The sequence below is a fragment of the Protomyctophum parallelum genome (genome assembly GCF_964188405.1).
Source record: "Protomyctophum parallelum genome assembly, chromosome: 12".
Classification (NCBI taxonomy): domain Eukaryota; kingdom Metazoa; phylum Chordata; class Actinopteri; order Myctophiformes; family Myctophidae; genus Protomyctophum; species Protomyctophum parallelum.
The window spans coordinates 29,555,639-29,578,331 of NC_139712.1; the positions used below are offsets into that span (position 1 = coordinate 29,555,639).

The window sequence follows — 22,693 nt, forward strand, 5'->3', positions numbered from 1 at the left end:
AGGTTCGAATTAAAAATAATAATAAAAAATATTTTTTAGTTATTATTATTATTAGTTTTTGCGAGACGGTGCCATGGGTAAGCGACGCGTTGTGACTTGTGAGCTTGTAGATTAGTTATATTTGCCACGCGACACGCCAACACCGGCATACATTAAAGAATAAATCAGCTGCCTCGTACTCTTCCTAAACGCAGACTACGCAGTGCAGCCTGCGTAGTGAGCACAGGGCGAGCCTTTTACGTTCTTTGCGCAGTGGGTGTACGCTGCTCAGAAGGGTGAAATCTTCCGTCAACAGCGTATCTAGTGATCAGAATCTGGGACAGGCTTTGCTTCGGTGTTGTTTCGGACAGACGGGAGAGTATATTTTTAGACAACACACAGATCTATCACTCATCAATCTTCAATCATGAAGCGACTTTATCCTTCAGGAAATTATAAAAAGATAAATAAAATGCGTTTTGATAAGGCTGTGTGGTAGGATTGCTCATTTAAGAAAAATGTCTGTGAAGTTTTACTGGAGAAGGGAGAATGCATGCGTTGTGTTCCAACTCGGTTTTCAGCAGCACCAATGCGCAGAGAGAGAGAGTTGCGCCAGCAATGCGATCTTAAAGGTTGTATTGGTGTCTCAGGTTGTATTGGTGTAAATATAATTATTAATAAATCCGAATGGCTCGAATTGCTCGAATCCACATGGGTTTTTAAAATTAATATCCGAATGTAATTTTTGGACAATTCCGGCAGCACTAGTGTATAGGCAACGTGATGCGTGCAAATGTTGGGGTAAAAATATAAGAGTTCGCGCAATGATGAACAAAAGCTTTCTAGCAAATGTGATTTCATTTCATGATTAAAATGCTGATCCTGTCCTGTGTGTTTTAAGCAGACATTATTGGCACGTACATCTGATAAGGAATGACAACATTTGTTGGTTTTACTTTTACAGCGACACACACCTTACAGTACGTCTATATTTGCAACACAGGCTAGCATCAGCATGGTAAGCTATAAAACGTGTCCCATCACAGTTCTACGTTACAGTGTACTATGCAGGTGTTGACTGTTTACTGGACTTAAGATATGGCCTAAAAATTGGCAGGGCCCGGCGGGTCTGCTGACCTTTTCCTTGGTTCCTGGGTGGCAGCGGGGGGCCGTCGGCCACCGGAGAAGAGGTGAGGTCAGTGGAGGCGCTGTACATCTGGTTGGTGAAGGCGCTGTAGGACATGCGCTGCTGCTTGTCTCTGTGGCTGATGAAGCCGGGCAGGGACAGCTTGTCATGGGGGGACACACTGGAGGAGTGGCAGAAACTCTGGGGCCTTGGTGAGCGGTCCTTCTTGATGGGACTCGGCTGGAGAGAGACAGGACATGGAAGGAGGGAGCTGTAAAGGACAGCAATCAGGCAATCCCCTTTGGCCATTGTCAAAAGGGAAACGAAATCTACTACACCCAAAAAATAAATTTCAACTGCCCCTAGTGGCCTAACGGTAAGGCAGAAGGAAGTGGATGTGTTGGATGCAGCTCAAACTGAACTTTACTTGGGTATCTAGTTTGTCGCTGTCTGACAATCTAAAATCTGCGGTTTGTGTTCCAACCTTGTCATCCAGGTCGTCATCACTTTCATCCATCTCCTCCAGTCTCAAGCTCCATTCGTACTCCACGTGGACATGGGGGTAAAACTTCCCCTCTGCAGCCTGCACAAGCTGGAAGACACAACAATAATAAATAATAATGCATCGTCGTTGTCATTGTCTTCAACGTATAAAAGTTTTGTATACTATATGTATAGGTATACAGCATGAGTATTCATTGACTATTAGTCAATATAGTAGTGCAATGCATAGTTTCTAATGCATATTAACGGGTTTGTATAGTGTATAATATGATATTATGGATCCATGTATTGTCGATCTACATAATGACACGTTTGTTTCACGTTGAATTACGTTCAGAAACTGCAATATGCGCTCAGCATAAACTATGTCACACACACACACACACACACACACACACACACACACACACACACACACACACACACACACACACACACACACACACACACACACACAAATAAAAAAACTAGCCACAATGGCATTACTGTATGTGTCTTGTACAATTTGCATAACCGCATAATTATATGCATAACTGCTTCTGTGTGTAAGTACAGTGCTCTGTGCACATGATGCTGCATTCAAAGCAGCCACAATGGTAAACACATGCCTCTAAAGATTATTTCCACTCTGTTGTCACTGGTGCCTGAGGCCAGTTCCAGACCTTTGACTGCCATCTAGTGTTAAAGACTACTACTCTGTTATCGGCCCCAAAAGTTAACATGTAACAAAATGCAAGATTTATGTGTGCAATGAAATGTTGGTGCGGTACACTTTCTTAGCATATTATAATGGAAAATAGAAACAATACATCAAAAGAAAACAAATTATTGTGCAAGAAAAGGAAGAAGCGAGCAGGCTTATTTGGAATCCTTTCCTTAATGGAAGGGATTGTTAAATAGCATACAAGTTCAGTAACAATACAAGCCTAGTATCAACTTATTGTATTTCATGCACTACTATTGCATTTGCAATTTAGGCATTTAGCAGACGCTCTTAATCCAGAGCGATTTACAGTAAGCAAGGTAAACACGAGGTAATACATCAAATGCATAGAAATAGTAATCTAGGATTACTAGTAAACCAAGAACCTATCACCTGTCTAAACAGTAGAATATCCAAAAATAAATAATCTGTATATTGACAGTATATACAGTATACACCCTACTCTGGATGCCACTGCCAGGTCAACAAATCAACCTGGCATAATGTCTACATAACAATCTAAATTACACTTTAGATTTAGCTATATCAATAAATGTATTATTATTTTCGTTTTATTATGGTTTTGACATAACCAGTGTTTGGCGTTTTTAAATCAGTACATCTACAGTACATGCTAGTGTCTCTGACATGGAGCTGTACTGTTGTTTAATGATAGTGTCTCTGACATGGAGCTGTACTGTTGTTTAATGATAGTGTCTCTGACATGGAGCTGTACTGTTGTTGAATGCTAGTGTCTCTGACATGGAGCTGTACTGTTGTTGAATGCTAGTGTCTCTGACATGGAGCTGTACTGTTGTTGAATGCTAGTGTCTCTGACATGGAGCTGTACTGTTGTTGAATGCTAGTGTCTCTGACATGGAGCTGTACTGTTGTTTAATGCTAGTGTCTCTGACATGGAGCTGTACTGTTGTTGAATGCTAGTGTCTCTGACATGGAGCTGTACTGTTGTTGAATGCTAGTGTCTCTGACATGGAGCTGTACTGTTGTTTAATGCTAGTGTCTCTGACATGGAGCTGTACTGTTGTTTAATGATAGTGTCTCTGACATGGAGCTGTACTGTTGTTTAATGCTAGTGTCTCTGACATGGAGCTGTACTGTTGTTGAATGCTAGTGTCTCTGACATGGAGCTGTACTGTTGTTTAATGCTAGTGTCTCTGACATGGAGCTGTACTGTTGTTTAATGCTAGTGTCTCTGACATGGAGCTGTACTGTTGTTTAATGATAGTGTCTCTGACATGGAGCTGTACTGTTGTTTAATGCTAGTGTCTCTGACATGGAGCTGTACTGTTGTTGACTGCTAGTCTCTCTGACATGGAGCTGTACTCACTGCCTCCTCACACTGGCTGTTCCTCAGTCGCCTGGCAACATCCAGCGCGGTCTCTCCATTCTGATTGGCTGCAGGGGGGAGGAAGCGAGGACGATTACACGTTAAGATTGTGATGTATGCATGTATGTGATGCGCATACCGTATGTATACAGTATACCGTCTCTGTCGGGTGGAAACCTCATATGTCCAAAACTGTTGTTTCCCGATTTCAAAAACGGCAAAAGTAGCAGATCTACAAGCTCAAAACACAGCTTGCGGATAGCCGCTACTTGATGCTTTTGTGTGACGCTGTAGTGTGATCAAGTATGGTGTTAAATTACTGGGGGAGAAAAAAATAAGCTAGAAAATAGAAGAGATAAGAGGTTTCTGCCCCGACAGCCGACGCTATCTATCATCATGTGTCATGTTAATGTGTAACGACTCACTGATGTCGGTGGCCGGCTTGCCCCTCAGTAGCAGCTTGAGGCATTCGTGCTTCTCATACATGCAGCAGTAATGCAAGGCAGTGTTCCCCCACTCTGTCTGTTTATCCAGGTTACCACTGTTACACACACACACACACACACACACACACACACACACAACATGGGTCATCACCTGGGGGCATTTCGTACACAGTCCTGTGGCCTCAGGTTAATTAATGCTTCATTATCCATTCCAGACGACCTTCATTTTGCACGGCCGACTGACCAAGAAAACAGTCTTCACACGAACAGATCTTCTACACTTGATCTACCATTTCAGCACTGAATATACCATATCAACACTGAATATACCATATCAACACTGAATATACCATATCAGCACTGAATATACCATATCAGCACTGAATATACCATATCAGCACTGAATATACCATATCAGCACTGAATATACCATATCAACACTGAATATACCATATCAAATATACCATATCAGCACTGAATACACCATATCAGCACTGAATATACCATATCAAATATACCATATCAGCACTGAATACCATATCAGCACTGAATATACCATATCAGCACTGAATATACCATATCAACACTGAATATACCATATCAGCACTGAATATACCATATCAGCACTGAATATACCATATCAACACTGAATATACCATATCAGCACTGAATATACCATATCAGCACTGAATATACCATATCAGCACTGAATATACCATATCAGCACTGAATATACCATATCAACACTGAATATACCATATCAACACTGAATATACCATATCAACACTGAATATACCATATCAGCACTGAATATACCATATCAGCACTGAATATACCATATCAGCACTGAATATACCATATCAGCACTGAATATACCATATCAGCACTGAATCGACCATATCAACACTGAATATACCATATCAGCACTGAATATACCATATCAGCACTGAATATACCATATCAGCACTGAATATACCATATCAGCACTGAATATACCATATCAACACTGAATATACCATATCAGCACTGAATATACCATATCAGCACTGAATATACCATATCAGCACTGAATCGACCAAATCAACACTGAATATACCATATCAGCACTGAATCGACCAAATCAACACTGAATATACCATATCAGCACTGAATCGACCATATCAACACTGAAGTAGCCTGAGATCAACTCCTTTTCCTGGTTTTCTGATCCGTTCTAGAGCGGAAATAACCCACAGTGGGAACCAAGAGAGCCGGTGCACCTCTAAAATGATTCCCCTAGTCTAAAATGTGTTTAGTTTGGTGTAACTAGACCTGTACGTGCCCGGCAGCCATCGGCCTAAAAAAAGCGTCATCACACAAAAAAGGCATTTTGGGGGTGAACTATCCCTTTAATTAATGTCAGGTCAATGTAATGGTCTCATATCGACCTCATCTTTTTCTGGAAAACAAACTCATTACGGGAAAAAAAACATTACGTCAATAGAGCTATTAGGAAATGAGAAGGAGCTGCATGCAGCTGAGGCAGTCAGTGGGGAGGAAACAATCGAGAGGCACAGGAATAAATTAAGGCTTCATGGAACAAGTGCTTGACCCAGTTCTGTATGCCTTGTGGGGAATCTAAGCAGTGATGCCATGTCTGCTTGTTATAAGCGACTTTGGGCTTGTCTGGGCTGTGAAATTGCTTGTCTTTTAAGTGTAGTAGTTGCTATTTGTATTGGGCTTGCTTCCAACCTTTTTTATTTTGTATTATTGTATAAATCAGTGGTTCTCAAACATCTGAAAATGTCGGTGCCAGGGACACCCATACAAGGTCTGCGTATAAAAGTAAATACAAAAACATCTCCAAGATAATAATAATAAAGCAGATCTACAAGCTCACAAGGTGTCACCTTGATATTTTAGCTGTACACTGTAGACTGTACTGTAGGTTTAAAGTGCTTATGGAACAACGAATCTAAGGCTCTAACAGCCATCTAATCGCGGCTCGTCTGCTACAGCTCGTCTCCTTAATTGTTGTTGTACTCTACAGACAGTGGCACAACACCACAAGCTGTAGCAGGCCATTACATCAACGTACAATACTAAATGTGAAAATAAATGCAAGAAAAATAAAGGGCTAATTTGATAATAGGTTTTCAGTGCTTTCCCCGATTTACATAATAAGCCAGCAGTTGTCGTAGGGCAGCTGTGGCTCAGGAGGTAGAGCAGGTCGTCCAATGATCCGTGGGTCGGCGGTTCGAAACCCGGCTCCTCCTGTCTACAATCTACATGTTGAAGTGTCCCTGGGCAAGACACTGAAACACACATTGCCTCCAGTGGTTGCCACCATTGGTGTGTGAATGTGGGAAGTGAGGACGCTGGCGTTGACTGTTCGCGGCTTCACCTCCCAATGTATTGTTCTTATTATTTGGGGTAAAGCAAACAGTACCCTGGTGCTACTTGTTCCATGGTCAACAGGTCAAGTATATATCTCTGACCCTTAGTTCCGATCAACCTGTATGAGCTATTAAACTGGCACAAGGAGACCATTACAGGGATACCACCTGAACTGACACTTTTGGTTCCTGTATTAATCTTTTCATACACAGTCAAGGTAGTCTTTAACTCTGGGGTTCCATTTGTACACTCTCAGAGTCAGGATTTTATACATTGGGGCCCCAGAGATAGAAACTTGTATAGAATGGGGTTCCTTCGCCTCTGTGTATCAAATTGGGGGGTCCTTGAAATGAAAAACGTTTACAAACCATTGTTAATAGTGTAGTCTTAATGTATTTGTGTGTACCTGTTCTGAACCAGGAAGTCCACTAGGTGCAGAGAGGTCTGGTCAGCCGTGCGTACTGAGTAGTGCAGCGCCGTCTCTCCAGATTCCTGCAGGGGGCGACAAAACACAGCAAAGACACATGAGATGGAGGAGGGAGGAAGCTCTAGCTCTCTCTCTCTGCATCTCCCCCTCCTCTCTATCTTCTAGCTCTCTCTCTCTCGCTGCATCTCCCCCTCCTCTCTATCTTCTAGCTCTCTCTCTCTCTGCATCTCCCCCTCCTCTCTATCTTCTAGCACTTAAACAAGCCGCAGTAAACAAAATGGCTCCTAAAATTGTCTTTCACACGTAAAATGCAAACATTTCTACTGCTTTGGAGAGAGTCGTGTACTGAATTATAATCTGAAACGATTGTTTTTTTTCCTCCAAAAATTTCATGCAGCTGTTTCCCATATACACGGAAAAAATATGAATAAAGACAGAGGCATTGAACGGAATGGATGAATGGAAATTGCAATGGAATGCATTTGAAAACAAAGCCATAACAACCACGTGAACAAAGCCATTTTGGCATGATGGAACAAAGACATTATTACATTGCTGGCCGGCATGATAAACAAATTGTGACACACTAGTGAGCAGCGGTGTCCTTTATGGAGGCTGGGCTCCATTATTTAGTCATGCATTCCTGTCACGTCGCCTTAGTCTGAGAGGGCTGTGGTGGACGATGTGAGTGTGTGTGTGTGTGTGTGTGTGTGTGTGTGTGTGTGTGTGTGTGTGTGTGTGTAATGAGTGATGCACTCTGCCTGTGATCTATTGTCACTCACACATACACACACACACACACACACACACACACACACACACACACACACACACAGACCTGTCACATTTATTACATAATCACCTAATGGAAATCATTGACTTTTGAAAGTATTAAGATATTGGCCTAAAAGCCAAGCAGAAATGTAATTTTGATTAATAAGCTCCCGTGTCCAATGACAAAAACACATTGTTAATCGCAAATATTTGTGTGACAATTATTGTCATGACACACACACACGCGCGTGCACACACACACACACACACACACACACACACACACACACACACACACACACAGGGATATAGTGAGGACACAGCTGCAGAAGGCAGCCATTCATCCACTGACAGTTGGCAGATCAGATATCGGTGAGTCAGACCTTCACCGAGAGCGCTATAGCTCTAGCTCGCTGCTTATGTCATCTCTATCCCAACAATGTCCTGAATGTTTCATTATGTCTGATGAGCACGTGCAGCGTTTCTAAATGTTTGGCCTCAGGGTACCCCTGCCCCCGGCGGCATAAAGGCGCTATATATATGCACCATTTAACCCCATTCATAATGTTTTTCATTCATGGCACAAAAAACCCAAATTGCATTCCTACTTTTAAAACCGTTACTTTTCAATTTGAAAGGTAAGGAAAAAATACGAAAAATCGCTGTAAGGAGCCGATTTATTTATTTGTTTACTACACAGTAAATTAGTTACCATAGGTACTTTCCTAAAATAAAAAAATCACACCCGTGTGAACTGAGTGGTGCAATCCCCCCCCCACCTCTCTCTCTCTCTCTCTCTCTCTCATTAGCAGGCAGCAGGCACATCACTATCCCTCTCTCTGTTTCTGGCGCCCCCTACTGGTACTAATAAGTCACATGATGACCACTGATACATAGATACGCACGGACATTGCTGGTTGTAGGAGTGGTTGCACCACTAAAAAATGTGGGACGTTGGTATGAGATGGATATAGTCAAGGTATACACTTACCGGCCCCACCTCTGGGAGGGGCTCCATAAGCTCCACCCCCTCGGCATACACCTGGATGAGTGCCAGCAGGTCTCGGTTCTGGACGGCCTCAAACAGTTGGATCATCTTGGCCGACGCGGACGAACACGTCTTCCTGGCGAACTTGTGGTCCACATACTTGGCGTAGATGAACTCTTTCCTTGCCGTCCTGTATAGCAAAATATGGAACAAGGTATAATAACCCATTAAAACTGGGACGGCATGTGTGCGATTTTAGATTTGAGCTAAAAAGCAAGCTCATGGCATGAGTTTGTAGATGTTTTTTCATTTTTTTTTTTCAAATTGGCTAAAATCTATGAATATAAAGCGATTTCCTTTACTCAAATCTTTGCTTCTGGTGGTTCTTGGAACAAAATGTTTTGAGATGGGGTTCTGCGGCCAAGTACATTACATTTTGACGATCCTTAACCCATTCTGACCTGAGATCAGATTCATACGAGGTTTCCACTGGACACACACTGGTCTGATTAATCAAGATGGAATGAAGCTTTTTTTCCTGACGTGTGAACAAGATTAAAAAAAAAAAGAAAATACAGGATTTATGGTTTATGAGAGACAGCTTACATGTCACTGGAGGGAGTGGGCTTCGCGGAAGGGAGGTTCCCCTCCATGATCTCATTGAAACTACTGTTGCCTACATTCTTGGCCAGCTGGGAAGGAAAAAAAGAGAAGACGAGTCAGCATCTGCATCGCATCACAGTTCAGAATGTTAACAGTAGAATGATATTCATAAGAGCCCAGAGACCGAGGAAGAGAGCACAGTGTTTGTGGGAGCACATGTGTCTCCACTCGCTCCATGCTGAAGGCTGATCAAATTCCTGCTATGTCCTATTTACAGTAGGGCTCTCCTAAATGTTATATTTACATAATCAAATGTATTTTATTCTGTCACTGTTTGCCGTTGTCTAAGGTTTGTTAGATAACAATAAAGTCCTGACGCCACTCGTTCATTCCCAGGGTCGTGGGAGCCTAAGGCACATTTCGGTCCAAAAATAAACAAACTGTCTCTGCGATATCGTCGGGGAGGTGTCTCAGTATCGTTTACCTTAGTCAGTCACTCATATTTGTACAGTCTGTTTCTGGCAAAAAAAATTACTAATTCTGCAGCGGTAACAATAGCATTTTCTCGCCATCAGTTGATGCTTCATAGCCATACGATGAATCAAACAGCTGGGATCATTTGTTTATTTTTAGAACACAGCTCTTATTTGACGCGATATAAGAAAAATCTATGGGAATTCAGAATGTGGAACAAAACACGACCCAGGTAGAATGTGTAAATTATGTCAGACTTCTGTGCTCATGATTTCAGCTAATGACACTGTTGTACGATGAAGTAAAAATTAATTTGGATTTAGTTAGCCACCCGCACTCCCTAAAAGGAAAAGATGAAATACCTACTTACTGCAAAAAGAATAAATTCAACTATTTCCGGCACATTTGTCTGTGTGATGTGCATGTGTTTGACTCACCAAGAGTTCAGAGGTTCCTAGTTTGTCGAGCTCCATGGACTGGATGCGGGAGATGTGGACACCCATCTCCCTGTGGATTCCAGAGCACTCGATACAGGTCAGGATGCCCAGATTGGTGGATAGCCACTTAGGGTCTGTGACAACAAACAGAGTAACATCCATATGAGTGTCATATAATAGGTGATTCACACTGAGACGGACTGAATCCGTTTCATTGGAACCGTTTCCGAATACGGTTGCCTGGTCCCCGACGGCCATGATTCACATTGTCCGAGATTCAACAGCGCACCCGGGTACACTTGCATAACACACTTTAATCCTCCTGATGACGGTGTGCTTGATGGCTGGCGCGCACGGACACTGACCATCAACTGTGCGACATTGTCTCAAATAAATCCAGACACACTGAATTGCATTGCCTCTTTGGCTTTTTGCCGTTATACTACTTCACTGTCAGCCTGCCTGCTATTCACTGTGTCAGTCAGTTCTGTGCTCCAGTGTATTAGTTTGCTATGGATTCTACTTTAGCATTATTATTATTTTGTTTTACTTTGGAAACTGTGCCAAGCAAAGCCCAAGAGCCACGTGTAGTCCGCAGAATAAGATCAGCGCGGTGCTGCGCGTATAAGCAGATTCAACAGGAGAAGGGCGGCGTTGAGAAATGCGCTGGTGTTACGCATCGTGCAGAGGCTGTGCTTTTTTTTGTTGGCGCTTGGCTCGTCGACTGCATGCATTCACATTGGAACGATCCGTATCTGAATACACTTCAACGGTCCAGAGACCCTCCCCCCATGCGGTCCCGGGGACGGTTGGGCGATCCGCTCCCGGGAACGGTACGCATCATTCACACTACCACAACATCTGCCAAGTGGTCCCGAGTGCGCACCCGGGACCATAGTGTGAATCCCCTATAACTCATACTGTACCAAAGAGAGCCAATCCATGAGGTTGTTGTCAAAAATAAAGATTAAGGAAGGGGAGAGAAGTTTTATGACCAATGAACCTTCAGTATTGAATGTTTAAAGGTAGGGCAAGTGATTTTCTTTGGTTAAAATAAGTGTTAAAGGCCTGGGCCGTGGCTCAGCGGTCGAGGCACCTTGGCTGGTAATCCAGTCTGGCAGTGTGCCGCGGGTTCGACTCCCCATGTCTCTCCCCATTTCCTGTCATCCTACTGTCTGTCCCTCCATAAAGAAATAAAAAATAAAGGTAAAAGCCACAAAAAAACATTTTCTATAGAGTCTTTGTTCAGTAACAAAGTCTCCATGTCTCTCCAGCTCTGCTCTGTAGTCTGTATTAATCAGAAGATGCATGTTCAGGTCAGAACACCACTTTTATCCAATCAGGATAGAAAACTCAATCAGAATACAGATTAAACAAGTGGAATTGGAAGTGATGACACAAAGAAATTAGCAGACATAATTGGAACTGGAACACATTAAAAAAAATAAGTAGAAGAAAGGCTGACATTTTGCCACCAATGATACATGCAGTACAGTACTGAATGTTTAATATCACAATATGTTTACTTCAAGTTGACGTTTTAAGCTTATTCATCAAAAAGGCCGCTGCATGACGACTGGGTGTTTCCATTGCACACAGCACACACCACCAGAGGTCCTTCGCCAGCACTGCACCAGGACTGTCTGTGACCACAGCCACATCACACTGCAGGAGATAGAGAGGCTCCTGCCTAAAACCCACTGCCAAGCAAAACACATAAGTGTGCTCTGATTTAGCAAGAGCCATGTGGCAATTTGGACCACTTTCCTGTGGTGACTGTCAGACAGACACCACAGTGCAAGGCAGTCATTAGCCAACGTGCCAACGACACCGACCAAACTCGTCATGCTGGAATTCCCTTTGCCGTTTTGATAGGAGCTGTTGATGATGTCAGTGCAGCCGCTTCTATATCATTTTAGTTGAGGGTAAAATTATTTGAAGATGGGAAATTCAATACAAAAAAGGTCTTGTTTGCGTGAATACTCCATCCACCTTCAAGTTCATTAGAGATTCTGCGAAACACCTGGAAATATATCGTCTGTCGGGTGGAAACCTCATTATGTCCAAAATGTGTTACTTTTCAGGATTCAAATTCAAATGTGACGCTTCGTGCCGCGTTTCGAGCTTGTGGGTCTGCTAATATCGATGCTTTTGTGTGACGTTGTAGTTAGTGAAGTATGATCAAGTAGGGAGTAAATTTGTGGGAAAAAAACACAAACTGTTTAAATATGGCGATACCGGTAGGAGGATCCTGCCCAACAGCAACGATAATTTAGGTGGCTGCCTGGCCCGAATACCCTTCAGTTGAGTCTCTTGCAGCAGTCAAGTATCAACATATTTCAATAGCATTTCCGTGTATTGCTGCACACCACGAGTTGTGACATAATCTCGGAGCTTACAGTGTATCAAGGCTTATAAACCGGCGGTAGCATTGGCGGTGGTGTGATTGTGCTGTTGTGAACGTGGTGGCTTTAACCCATTCTGACCTGAGATCAGATTCATAACGAGGTTTCCGCCGGACACACACTGGTCTGATGAACCCATTCTGACCTGAGATCAGATTCTAAAAATGTCAGTCGTTCTTCGATTTTTCAAAAAAATAGCAGACCTACAAGCTCGTATCGCGCCACTCGGTGGCGCGATATGAGCTTGTAGATCTGCTATTTTTAAATAGCTAAAGAATAACATGATGCTGACGCCAAAATGGGTGCCCGTTCAGAATGGGTTAAGAGAGCAGAGAAGAGAGCTGGATCAGACAGGACAGCACCTGCCACCGGAGGCTGGGAACATCAGATGCAGCACCAAAACCAATGAGTCATCCGTGCACAGTGCCACGCACACACGCGCACACACACACACACACACACAGACACACACACACACACACCCATACGCACCCGTTCATGTACATGAATGTGCATTGTGCATACATAAACATATGGGTGCTCACACAAATGACCGTTGACAGATGTGTACACATTTGGTGAGTAACATGTATACATTCATACATACGTACGGACATACACACATACTGTACTGTACATACAAACACACACACTTACAGCAGATGCTAGATGACGAAGTGTACACAAAGTGTACACAGTAAAAATCTGGAACTTTACGGGTCATTTCTTTGACTCTCGGAGTTACAGTATAATGTCATAGGTTATAGATTAGACGCTTGATGCGAATAGGAGATCGTCGGCTGAAAACAGCAGCTCTGTAAGCTCACGTGTCTTCCAAACAATGGCTGCGCTGTGAGGTTGTAGATCAGGCATTTTCGCCGTTTGACATAACAATAAGCCCCCCCTCCAGATTTGACTGTGCGTGCTAAGCTTGATGAGATGACGATGATGACCTCTATAGGTGCCTCTGCTAATACCCCCTCGAGCTGCCTCTTATAGAGGGAGGGTACCACATGAGATGAGGGCTCTGAGAGGGAGGGGGGGGGCTGGCCACGATCACCTTTCGACCTTGAAGACCATCATCACCATATATTAGATCAAGGCAGGGGGAGAGCAAAGATAAAAAATAATACAAAAAAACAGATGACAACTGCAGAATAATTATACATGTGCATTATATGGTTGTTTATATCTAACCTTTATATTTTATCATCACTTAGTAATTATACTGTATAATAAAATACATGAGGTTGTGACATTTGGTATAACCTGTAGCAACCAAAAATGCGTTTTGGCAACCCGTAATGGCTGATTTTACACTTGGTTGCATGCTGAAAACTTTCCACCCGAGCACAAACAAACTTATTTTAGTTCTACTGGATCTCTTCTCCACCAGTCCCTCCTATATATACTCATAGATTTAGTCACCATAGCTTAGTTTTTATTGCGTTTTTGTCAGTGAAAAAAGGTAGCCGAAATGGAAGTGTCTAGGTTGGGGCGCATACGTATACGTATGTAGTGTATGCACCTTCCGCTGCGTGTTAACACTCTGGAAACGTACACAACGGACACACAGCTGGATTGTGGGACAAATTAACCTCCTCTCCTTGTAGGTCAGCGGAGCTTGTGCGGAGAGTTATGCAACGACTTGATGTGTTATTCCTCCGAGCGTGAGACTGTTGTTTTCTCTTCTTTTATATATTTATTTTCCATTTTCAGAGCAAAGTCACCCCCTTCTTCGGGGCTGCTTCTGTGTGATAGTGCTGACAAAGAGCAGGCTGGGTATTAATCAAGTCTGTGTGCATGTGTGTGTGTGTGTGTGTGTGTGTGTGTGTGTGTGTGTGTGTGTGTGTGTGTGTGTGTGTGTGTGTCAGTGTTTTGTGTGTGTGTGTGTGTGTGTGTGTGTGTGCGTGCGTGCGTGCGTGCGGGTTGGTGTCAGAGGGCCTGAATGTTTAGATGGTGGACTGCTGAGTCGTTGCTTCTACACGTAGAGGATCAGGAACAGACTGTGTCCAGAATGCTAACAATGCTGCTGCCACACGCACACACGCACACACATGCACACACGCACGAACAGGGCTTTGCTTGCTTGCTGACGACAGCTGGACTTTTTTTGCCAGGTATCTAACTAGCTACCGACTACCGTATATCGTCTCCGTCGGCTGGAAACCTCATGCTTTTATACGATGCTGTAGTATGATCAAGTAGGACATTATTTTACAAACAAACTTTAGAATAGAAAAAGTTAGAATATTGAAATAAGAGGTTTATGCCCACAGCAATAAACCTGTCAACAGTGACAATGACAACAGTGAAATAAGACGAGTAGGCCTATCATGTCGTGCACACACACAGACACACACTGTTTTTTGAAACACCCTTGAAGACGGGGCGTACACAGTGACTTTGTGAGCTTCTGAGACTCAGCAGGGACAGAGAGAACGCTGAAACTAACGGTGTCATCTTTTCCCTCCACCAAGGTGAACGGTGACTAAGCACAAAGCAGGACAACGGTGTATGTGGAATGTGAGAACACCGCAGACACAGACAGACAGACAGACAGACAAGAGGATTAAAGTACTAAAGACTGACAAAATGTCCCACGTCTATTATCCAATTTGTGAAATACTGAGGCTTTAACCTTTGCTTCAAATTGTTTAAAAGCGTTTTAATCATGCAATAACTCTCTATTCTCCAGTCCGATTGGCCAGCAATTCAGAACCCTTCAGTGTTTTTGCACTTGGCCCTCATCTGATTGGGCAGTATACGGTGACATATACCCAACTCGGTGAAACTTTTGCCTAATAGTGTGGTTTCCTATAGAGAAAGGCAACCACATTTGCAATTCCTCTGGATTGCATCTTTCTAATTGCAAGTCTGACCAGTTCAAATGCTCTAATCTTAAAAAACAAAAACAGACAAGCTCTCACAATGAGTCGCAGATTGTAGCACGCCCGGCGCCACGGGGGTGCCTGGGGGTGCAAAGCACCCTCAGTTGAAAAATGTGCACCCTCAGTTTATGTTCTATGAAAAGTTATGAAAATACCAAAAATAACAAAAATATATTCGGAATATTATAATTGTCATGGAGATCACAATAACCGTATCGAAACACACTGTTTCCCCCCAGTAATATAGCATATAATATTATTTTGCTCGATGCAGCGAGCTCTCATCTAATCCCACTTTAAAATCACCTGCCCGCTGCGGCGCTGCCACTGCTCAGCAGTCAGCACCACAGAGCTGTTTAGTGACGTCCTCTAGGCTACACCCACCGGGAAGTGGAAAGCGCGAAAAACAAATTTCTCTGTGGAGCCTACACACTACACAGCACAGACAGCAGAAATGGACATTAGGAAGTGGTTAGGAGTTAGTAGAAAAAAAGAAAACACTGTCACTGGCACTGCAACTACCCGGGCGGAGGCAAGTAGCAGCACCAGCGATGAAAATAATAACACCACCGATACCGGCCCCGAGGACTCAGAGACCGAAGAAATGCCGCCTCCTCCCCCCGTGGAAAAGCCCTCCACCTCGGCGCCGGTGAGCCAGCCACACCCGCTGCCTCAGCCCCCTCGCCATGCCCTGCTGCTGGGTGTGTGCCGGTTGATTTGGGGACGGAGAAACCAGCACAGGTAGTGCTACAATCATACCCAACTCGAACGTTTTATAATAAAGCATGCTCATTTCAAAGAACCTGTTATAATGAACGTGAGTGGCTGGAATATGCTGTGGTTTCTGATGCTGGCTTTTGTTATCCATGTCGGAGATTTCATATCGGTTCTAGTGCAAATTCAGACAAAGCCTAAACTGAAACCGGCTTCACTAACTGGAAAACAGCGATGGAAAAAGACAGGTTTTGCTAGACATGCTGCATGCATGCTGCATCCAGCAAGGAACATGTGAAATGCACTTCGCTATGGAAGGAATATTGTGCTTGTAAAGTAAGCTCTCGAGCGAGCGAGAGAGAGAGAGAGAGGGAGGGGAGAGCGAGAGAGAGGGAGAGAGAGAGACAGAGACAAACACTGACTGACAGCCGCCATATTTTTCATGGCCACATTAAAAGATAGGATTGTATAGCCTACTGTTTAATTGTTGTTTTAGAAAATGTTGTGTCTTGGCTGGGCAGCATGGGCTGCAGCCTGCAGTTGAAATCCGTTTTTGATTTAGGTCTATATTTATCATTAATTATTTAATAGCCTGTTAGGCTAAACGTTTGCACTTGACACTTTTTGTTTGATTGATTCATGATTGAATACATTTTTGATTGACTTAATTCAATAAATGCTGCAGTTTCAGAAATTCAGTTTTTGTATTGATTAATTGGTAATTGGTTAGATTGAATACTGTATTAACAGTTTGCAGATTGTAGGCCACCACTTAATTAAGTTAAATAAATAGGCCTATTTAACAGCAGTGCTAGTAGGCTAAATGTTATTTTATTTCAGGATTCAGCTATTGCATTGTTAAATCAATCAATATATGGCTACAGGATGATAACCTACTGTTCAGTTTTTTATATAAAATGTGTGGGGGCTGGGCACAGACGAGCCATTCTTATTCTGTCAGTTGACTTCTCCAAACCACCACACAGTCCACTGCGCCTTCTAGAGGCATAGGAACGTACAGGTCGCACACTAGCCGTTTAATTTAACAGCGCAATAGCTGTATGACATGGGAAAAAACAACACTTCTTTTGCACCCTGAGAATTATTGACGGCACCCTGAGTCATTCCATTCTGTAGCCGGGCCTGGCTTGTAGATAAGCTGTTTTTGCTGCTCAACATGCTGGCTCAAATGAACAAAATCAGTCGTGACGACCGAGAACTTTAATCCACACACACGCACGCACACAAACACGCACGCCACACACACACACACACACACCTGAAGCTCCGCAGTCGCAGCAGAATTCGTTGCCAGGCATGCGGAACACGTCCTCTATGATGGCCTTGGTCAGGTCGTCCATGCCGTCCTCACTTCCTGTGCTCTGTTCCCCTCGAAACGCCATGTTCAACGCCTCCTCCTTGCTGTTGGTCAGCACCGAGATCCAGCTGCACACACAACACAACAGAGGAGGGTTACAGTACGTAATAATATTGGTTGGTAACAATAATTGTACATAAAATTAATCTACAGAGCTGCTTAAAATGTCCAAAATATTAACTAATTCAAATATTGACTTAACTTTATTAATTAACACTGCCTCATCAAAGCTGTTATATGGTTGCTTTATACATCGGCATTACTTGCATGTGACCTTATATTATCAGCACTTTACCCAAATACAGCTCAAGTGGTGTTAGGAGGTTTTTGACAACAAATGTGGAGACAGCAGTTGTTTTGTCCATCATTGATAAGAGTCAGAGTTAGGTGGTTTGATCGACAGTTTCAAAGTCAGAAGCTCTTTTTTAGTACTTTTCATTTGTTCAAAACCCACGCACAGACGTAAAGGGTGTCAATCAGCACTGATTTATTAAAGCTTGAAAAATGGAGATTAGGAGGTTTGCGCCCAACAGCGACGATGTAATATTTATGTATGGACACTCACACACGCGGTAGAGCAGGAAAAGTCAATGGATGGCATCTACACAAGTATGCTTAAGGCCAGTGGACACCTCCTTGTAACTGCCATTGGGGATAATGGTTGCATTGCAAGTAGTTGCATTGGTGTGGATTGGCTTAAAGAATGTTTTGTGGCAAGGAGTGACTAGTTGCATTGTTGCGGTCTGGCCTAGAATGACACTTTGTGAGTGGCACATGGGCTGACCACATCAGAAACGTGAACAAGAGCATATCAAGTGCCCGGTCCACCCGGGAACCGAAAACCAGAGACAAAAATATTGACTTGTCCCTCAGGTTAGGGTTAGTCAGATCCATTACAATAGAGGGTATGCACATGCATGAAGTGAATGGGAGATCGAGTGGAAAATCGAGTGACAAAGTGAATTTAATGTTGGTAAAAGACATTTAATGCAATCAGATAGGACTTTTCTGTTGGGATATAATGGACAGAATGTATTTTTTTGCCACTCAGTAGGCATTCCCGCATATCTTCCGGGTATGATGATGATGTCACGTGCATACCCTCTATTGAGGACCCCATCGGCTTCGTCAGTCAGGCAGTATTAAGCAGATTTCCTAAACTTACAACGTTGTGTGCTATAGGACGTATGCATGGATGGATGTAAAATCTTTACAAGTACAGTATGTTGCTGTTTAGTATGCTGCCGTGTTTAAAATCGGTGTGCGTCTGTGCTGTATACAGGCTGTGGGACAAAAAATAAAGTCTAATCTAATCTAAGCCCAGGCCTGGCACATGCCCATACCGTCTACATCAACCCAATTCATATTTAACAAGGTCACTATTTTGCTGTAAACACAGTGGACAAGGACAAAGTGTTTTCTACCTCCGCAGTGTGAAATGTAGGTTTCACATTCATAGATTGCACTCAGGTGATATCCACAGTACAGTTTCCAGCAGGACTTCGGCAGTGTTTCAGAGACACTTTTACGACATTGTACATGGCGATTAATTGTCACACAAATATTTGCGATTTGACGATTAAATTGCGTTTTTGTCGTTGAAAACCGTGTGAACATGTGAATACAAAGTACATTTCTGTTTGGCTTTTAGGGTTAGGATGTGACAAATAATCAAAAAACTGACAAAATGAATGACTTTAAACTCGTAGATCTGCTCTTTCCACATTTATTTTAAAGATTTTATTTTGGGGCTTTTATGCCTGTATTGACAGTACAGTAGGGGGGTAGGGGCAGAGAGAGACAGGGAGTGACACACATCAAATTTTGTCGGGATCGGGATTCGACACTCTGTCAGGCTACATTGCGGCCTACATGAATCGCAACAAATGTTGAATATAATTCAGAATCGCAATATACATTGAATCGGCATCGTAGGTTTCGAGATCATATCGAATTGGGAGGTAAGTGAATCATCCCTCCCCTATCTTTAAAACAAAGTTTATTGGAAACCCATAAACTCTTAAAATGGTTCCTTTTCAGATGGAGGCCTGACAAAATGCCGTCCCACATCCTTCTGTGGACATTTGCGTATGTCACAAGTATAGAATTAGGAGGGCACACACACACACACACACACACACACACACAGAGCACTGGGCTCATTAAGAAGGGGCAGACAGGAAGTAGCTGCCATTCAAACATGGCCTCCTGCGGCTCAGCGCAGAGCAGTCTGCTCCTACACACAGCTCATTAAACTGGCCCTCTCTCTCACACACACACACACACACACACACACACACACACACACACACACACACACACACACACACACACACACACACACACACACACACACACACACACACACAATGGGCTGCGTTAGCATGAAGTCAGCCACCAGCCTATCACTGTCACTCAGTGTCACCTCCCTATGCTTGGATGTTGGATTGCTTCTATACCGCCCGGCCATGCGTCTTGTGAATTGATTTTAATTTATTTTTAGTTCTTCATTTACCCAGGGTTGTAGCCGAGCACAAGTGCCCATTTTCAGCAACGCCCTTGCATATAGACACAAACACATTTACCCATTAAGACCATATTCTAAAAATCAGTAGTCCTCACACTTTCAAGATTATTATGCTTATTATTATGCTTCGTGCCGTGCTTGAAAGGCCAATGCTAAAATCTGAAATGACAGTCACAGATGCTTTCCCGCCTTTAGGTATTAAACATACTGGTGTGTAGGTGTTTGTGTGCCTATTTGGATGCAACAAGATTACACATGCACATGCGTAGGTGAGTTTTTCATGAACTGTAACACAGATGTCATATACAGTACCATCTGTCATCTCCATGTGTGGAAGATTCTTTCCCTACATACCGTAGGCCAGGCCTGGAATTTTGTCATTTTGACCCTTAGCCGAGGCCACAAGTTTGGCCTTTGAGTCCATTGAAAGAATTAAATGAATTTAAAGGTATATTCAGTGATTTCACTCAAAAAACCTTAGGTTTCGTTTTTGGCTGTGGGACCCAGCCTTTCGTCCAATCAGGATAGAGAGTCAAAAACGAAACCTAAGGTTTTTTGACCCCCAGGGGTTAACTGGGGACAGGGAGGAACTCCTTATATGGCCAGCACACTCTATAGTAGGGAGGATTATCACAACAAAACAAAAAAATAACTGATATTTGAATTAAGTGAAATCACTGAATATACCTTTAAGGCTTACGGCTGTGGTGGTACAGTGTACTACAGTCAGCTGGTGGCATTAAGGCCACTGTGGCCTCAGGGAATGCCATTCTTTTTAGGGGAACAAGGCCAAGCTGAGGGGCAACGACGGCCATGGCCTTCGTAGGCTCCCTAAAATTCTAAAAGACGCCTTGAGAGATGGCCTTGCCTATAGCGTAGACAAACATGCCATTAGAATTAGGAAACATGATTACCCCATGGCTAGGATTTTGTGTTAATGATGCTTTATTATACACTAGCCCTTACCCATTTGTGGCCGTGGGGGGTACTGCGCCCGGTGCGTTTTTAATTCACTAATAAATTCATTAATAATCATTGTGTCAAATAAAAAAAAGCTTCGTTACGCCCTCCATATCCATATGGTCAATGCCTGTGTGAAATGTGGGAGCGATTGGTGCAGGCAATGAGGAGCTTCGGCGGTATTTCTGACAGACAGACAGACACACACACAGGCGGACAGACATTGTTAGAATTATAGTATGATGATTTAGGACATTGAACACATTAGGCCTCCTAACTGAAGCTCTGGTCTCAATGTGGATAATTATATACTTCACATTATCTCTAATGAGTTGAATAATGAGTCTTTTAATTTGTGTGTGTGCACACACACACACACACACACACACACACACACACACACACACACACACACACACACACACACTTCTGTGTTTATATGTTTATTACATATATTTTTTTTAACCTTTTTTACCCATTATTATCTGAGTCAGGTAGACAGTCAGGTAGTGTGTTGTTGTACTGTACATAGATACAACACACTGATGTTTGTCCTTTCTTTTTTTACTGATTAAAGTACTGGCAAAGAACCTTCGGGGGTAGAAACATTATTATTTAATGATTTAGCCTCTGCGATAGACTTTTTATTCATTTCCGTCCGTGTTGACCTTTTCCTTTTGCAAGGCAATAGAAAGAGGTGTGGGATTGTTGTGTGAACCGAAGCAGCAGGAAGCATGCTATATGGTGTCCTAAATATTTCATCAATGCAGAGCCCACGGGCTCATTGGGTTGGGAGTCGCTGCCATAATGCAGGGCCCATGGGTTCATTGGGTTGGGAGTCGCTGCCACGGCAGCCAGAGTTGCGTGACATAGATGTGCGTGGGAGTCAGCGAGTCGTGTCCCAGGGGGGCTTATATTACATTACGGTGGCATAGACACAACGTTACAGTAGATAGGGATACGGTGGTATATACAGTAGCTGGACCACTGTTTACCAAACAGTAGGTTCGGGACCCATTTGTGGGTCGTGGACCAATTTGTATGGTTCACGACTAGAGTAAAAAAATTTCTTTTCGTACATTTAAAAAAGAAATATACATTTCAAAAGGTTTTTATTTTTTTATATAAAAAATTATAAAATAATACCGGTAATTGTATACATTTAAAAGAAAATCCATAAATATAAAATAATAATTAAGAATTAGTGAAAATCTAGATCTGCTATTTTCACTAGTTTGGGTCCTGGGCAAACGTCTAATTTCTCTTTTGGGCCATGGGCTAAAACCACTGGTTTAGACCTGCACCAGTCCATTTGGACTCTTTAACAAGCTGACAGTGACACAGGATGTGGCAGTGTACACTTGGATATCATACAGTATACAGGTACGGTAAGGATTAAAGATGATGATGTTTTAGTAATAAGATTACTAATATTATTGCTCCTGCTGTTGGATCGAGGCTTTAACCTTTGCTTTTATATGAAACATCAGAGTCATTTCAGGCCATGCAGCTCAACTGAAATTTATGGTATTTGAGCTGTGTGTGTGTGTGTGTGTGTGTGTGTGTGTGTGTGTGTGTGTGTGTGTGTGTGTGTGTGTGTGTGTGTGTGTGTGTGGGTGTGTGTGTGTGTGTG

At 42.9% G+C, this 22,693-nt stretch overlaps 1 protein-coding gene across 4 annotated transcripts in view; it reads right to left on the reverse strand.

Annotated features, from left to right (window-relative positions):
• The window catches only part of asap1b (ArfGAP with SH3 domain, ankyrin repeat and PH domain 1b), an 86,192-nt gene that overhangs the window by 6,810 nt on the left and 56,689 nt on the right, over positions 1–22,693 (reverse strand). For all 4 annotated transcript variants that reach the window (XM_083778123.1, XM_083778121.1, XM_083778122.1 and 1 more), the window contains exons 14-22: positions 17,475–17,641; positions 10,186–10,319; positions 9,278–9,363; positions 8,675–8,861; positions 6,889–6,974; positions 4,086–4,201; positions 3,661–3,728; positions 1,590–1,697; positions 1,117–1,345 (exon numbers count right to left, since the gene is read on the reverse strand). In XM_083778123.1, coding sequence (XP_083634249.1) covers positions 1,117–1,345; positions 1,590–1,697; positions 3,661–3,728; positions 4,086–4,201; positions 6,889–6,974; positions 8,675–8,861; positions 9,278–9,363; positions 10,186–10,319; positions 17,475–17,641 — 1,181 coding nt within the window. The remainder of the gene's footprint in view (positions 1–1,116; positions 1,346–1,589; positions 1,698–3,660; positions 3,729–4,085; positions 4,202–6,888; positions 6,975–8,674; positions 8,862–9,277; positions 9,364–10,185; positions 10,320–17,474; positions 17,642–22,693) is intronic.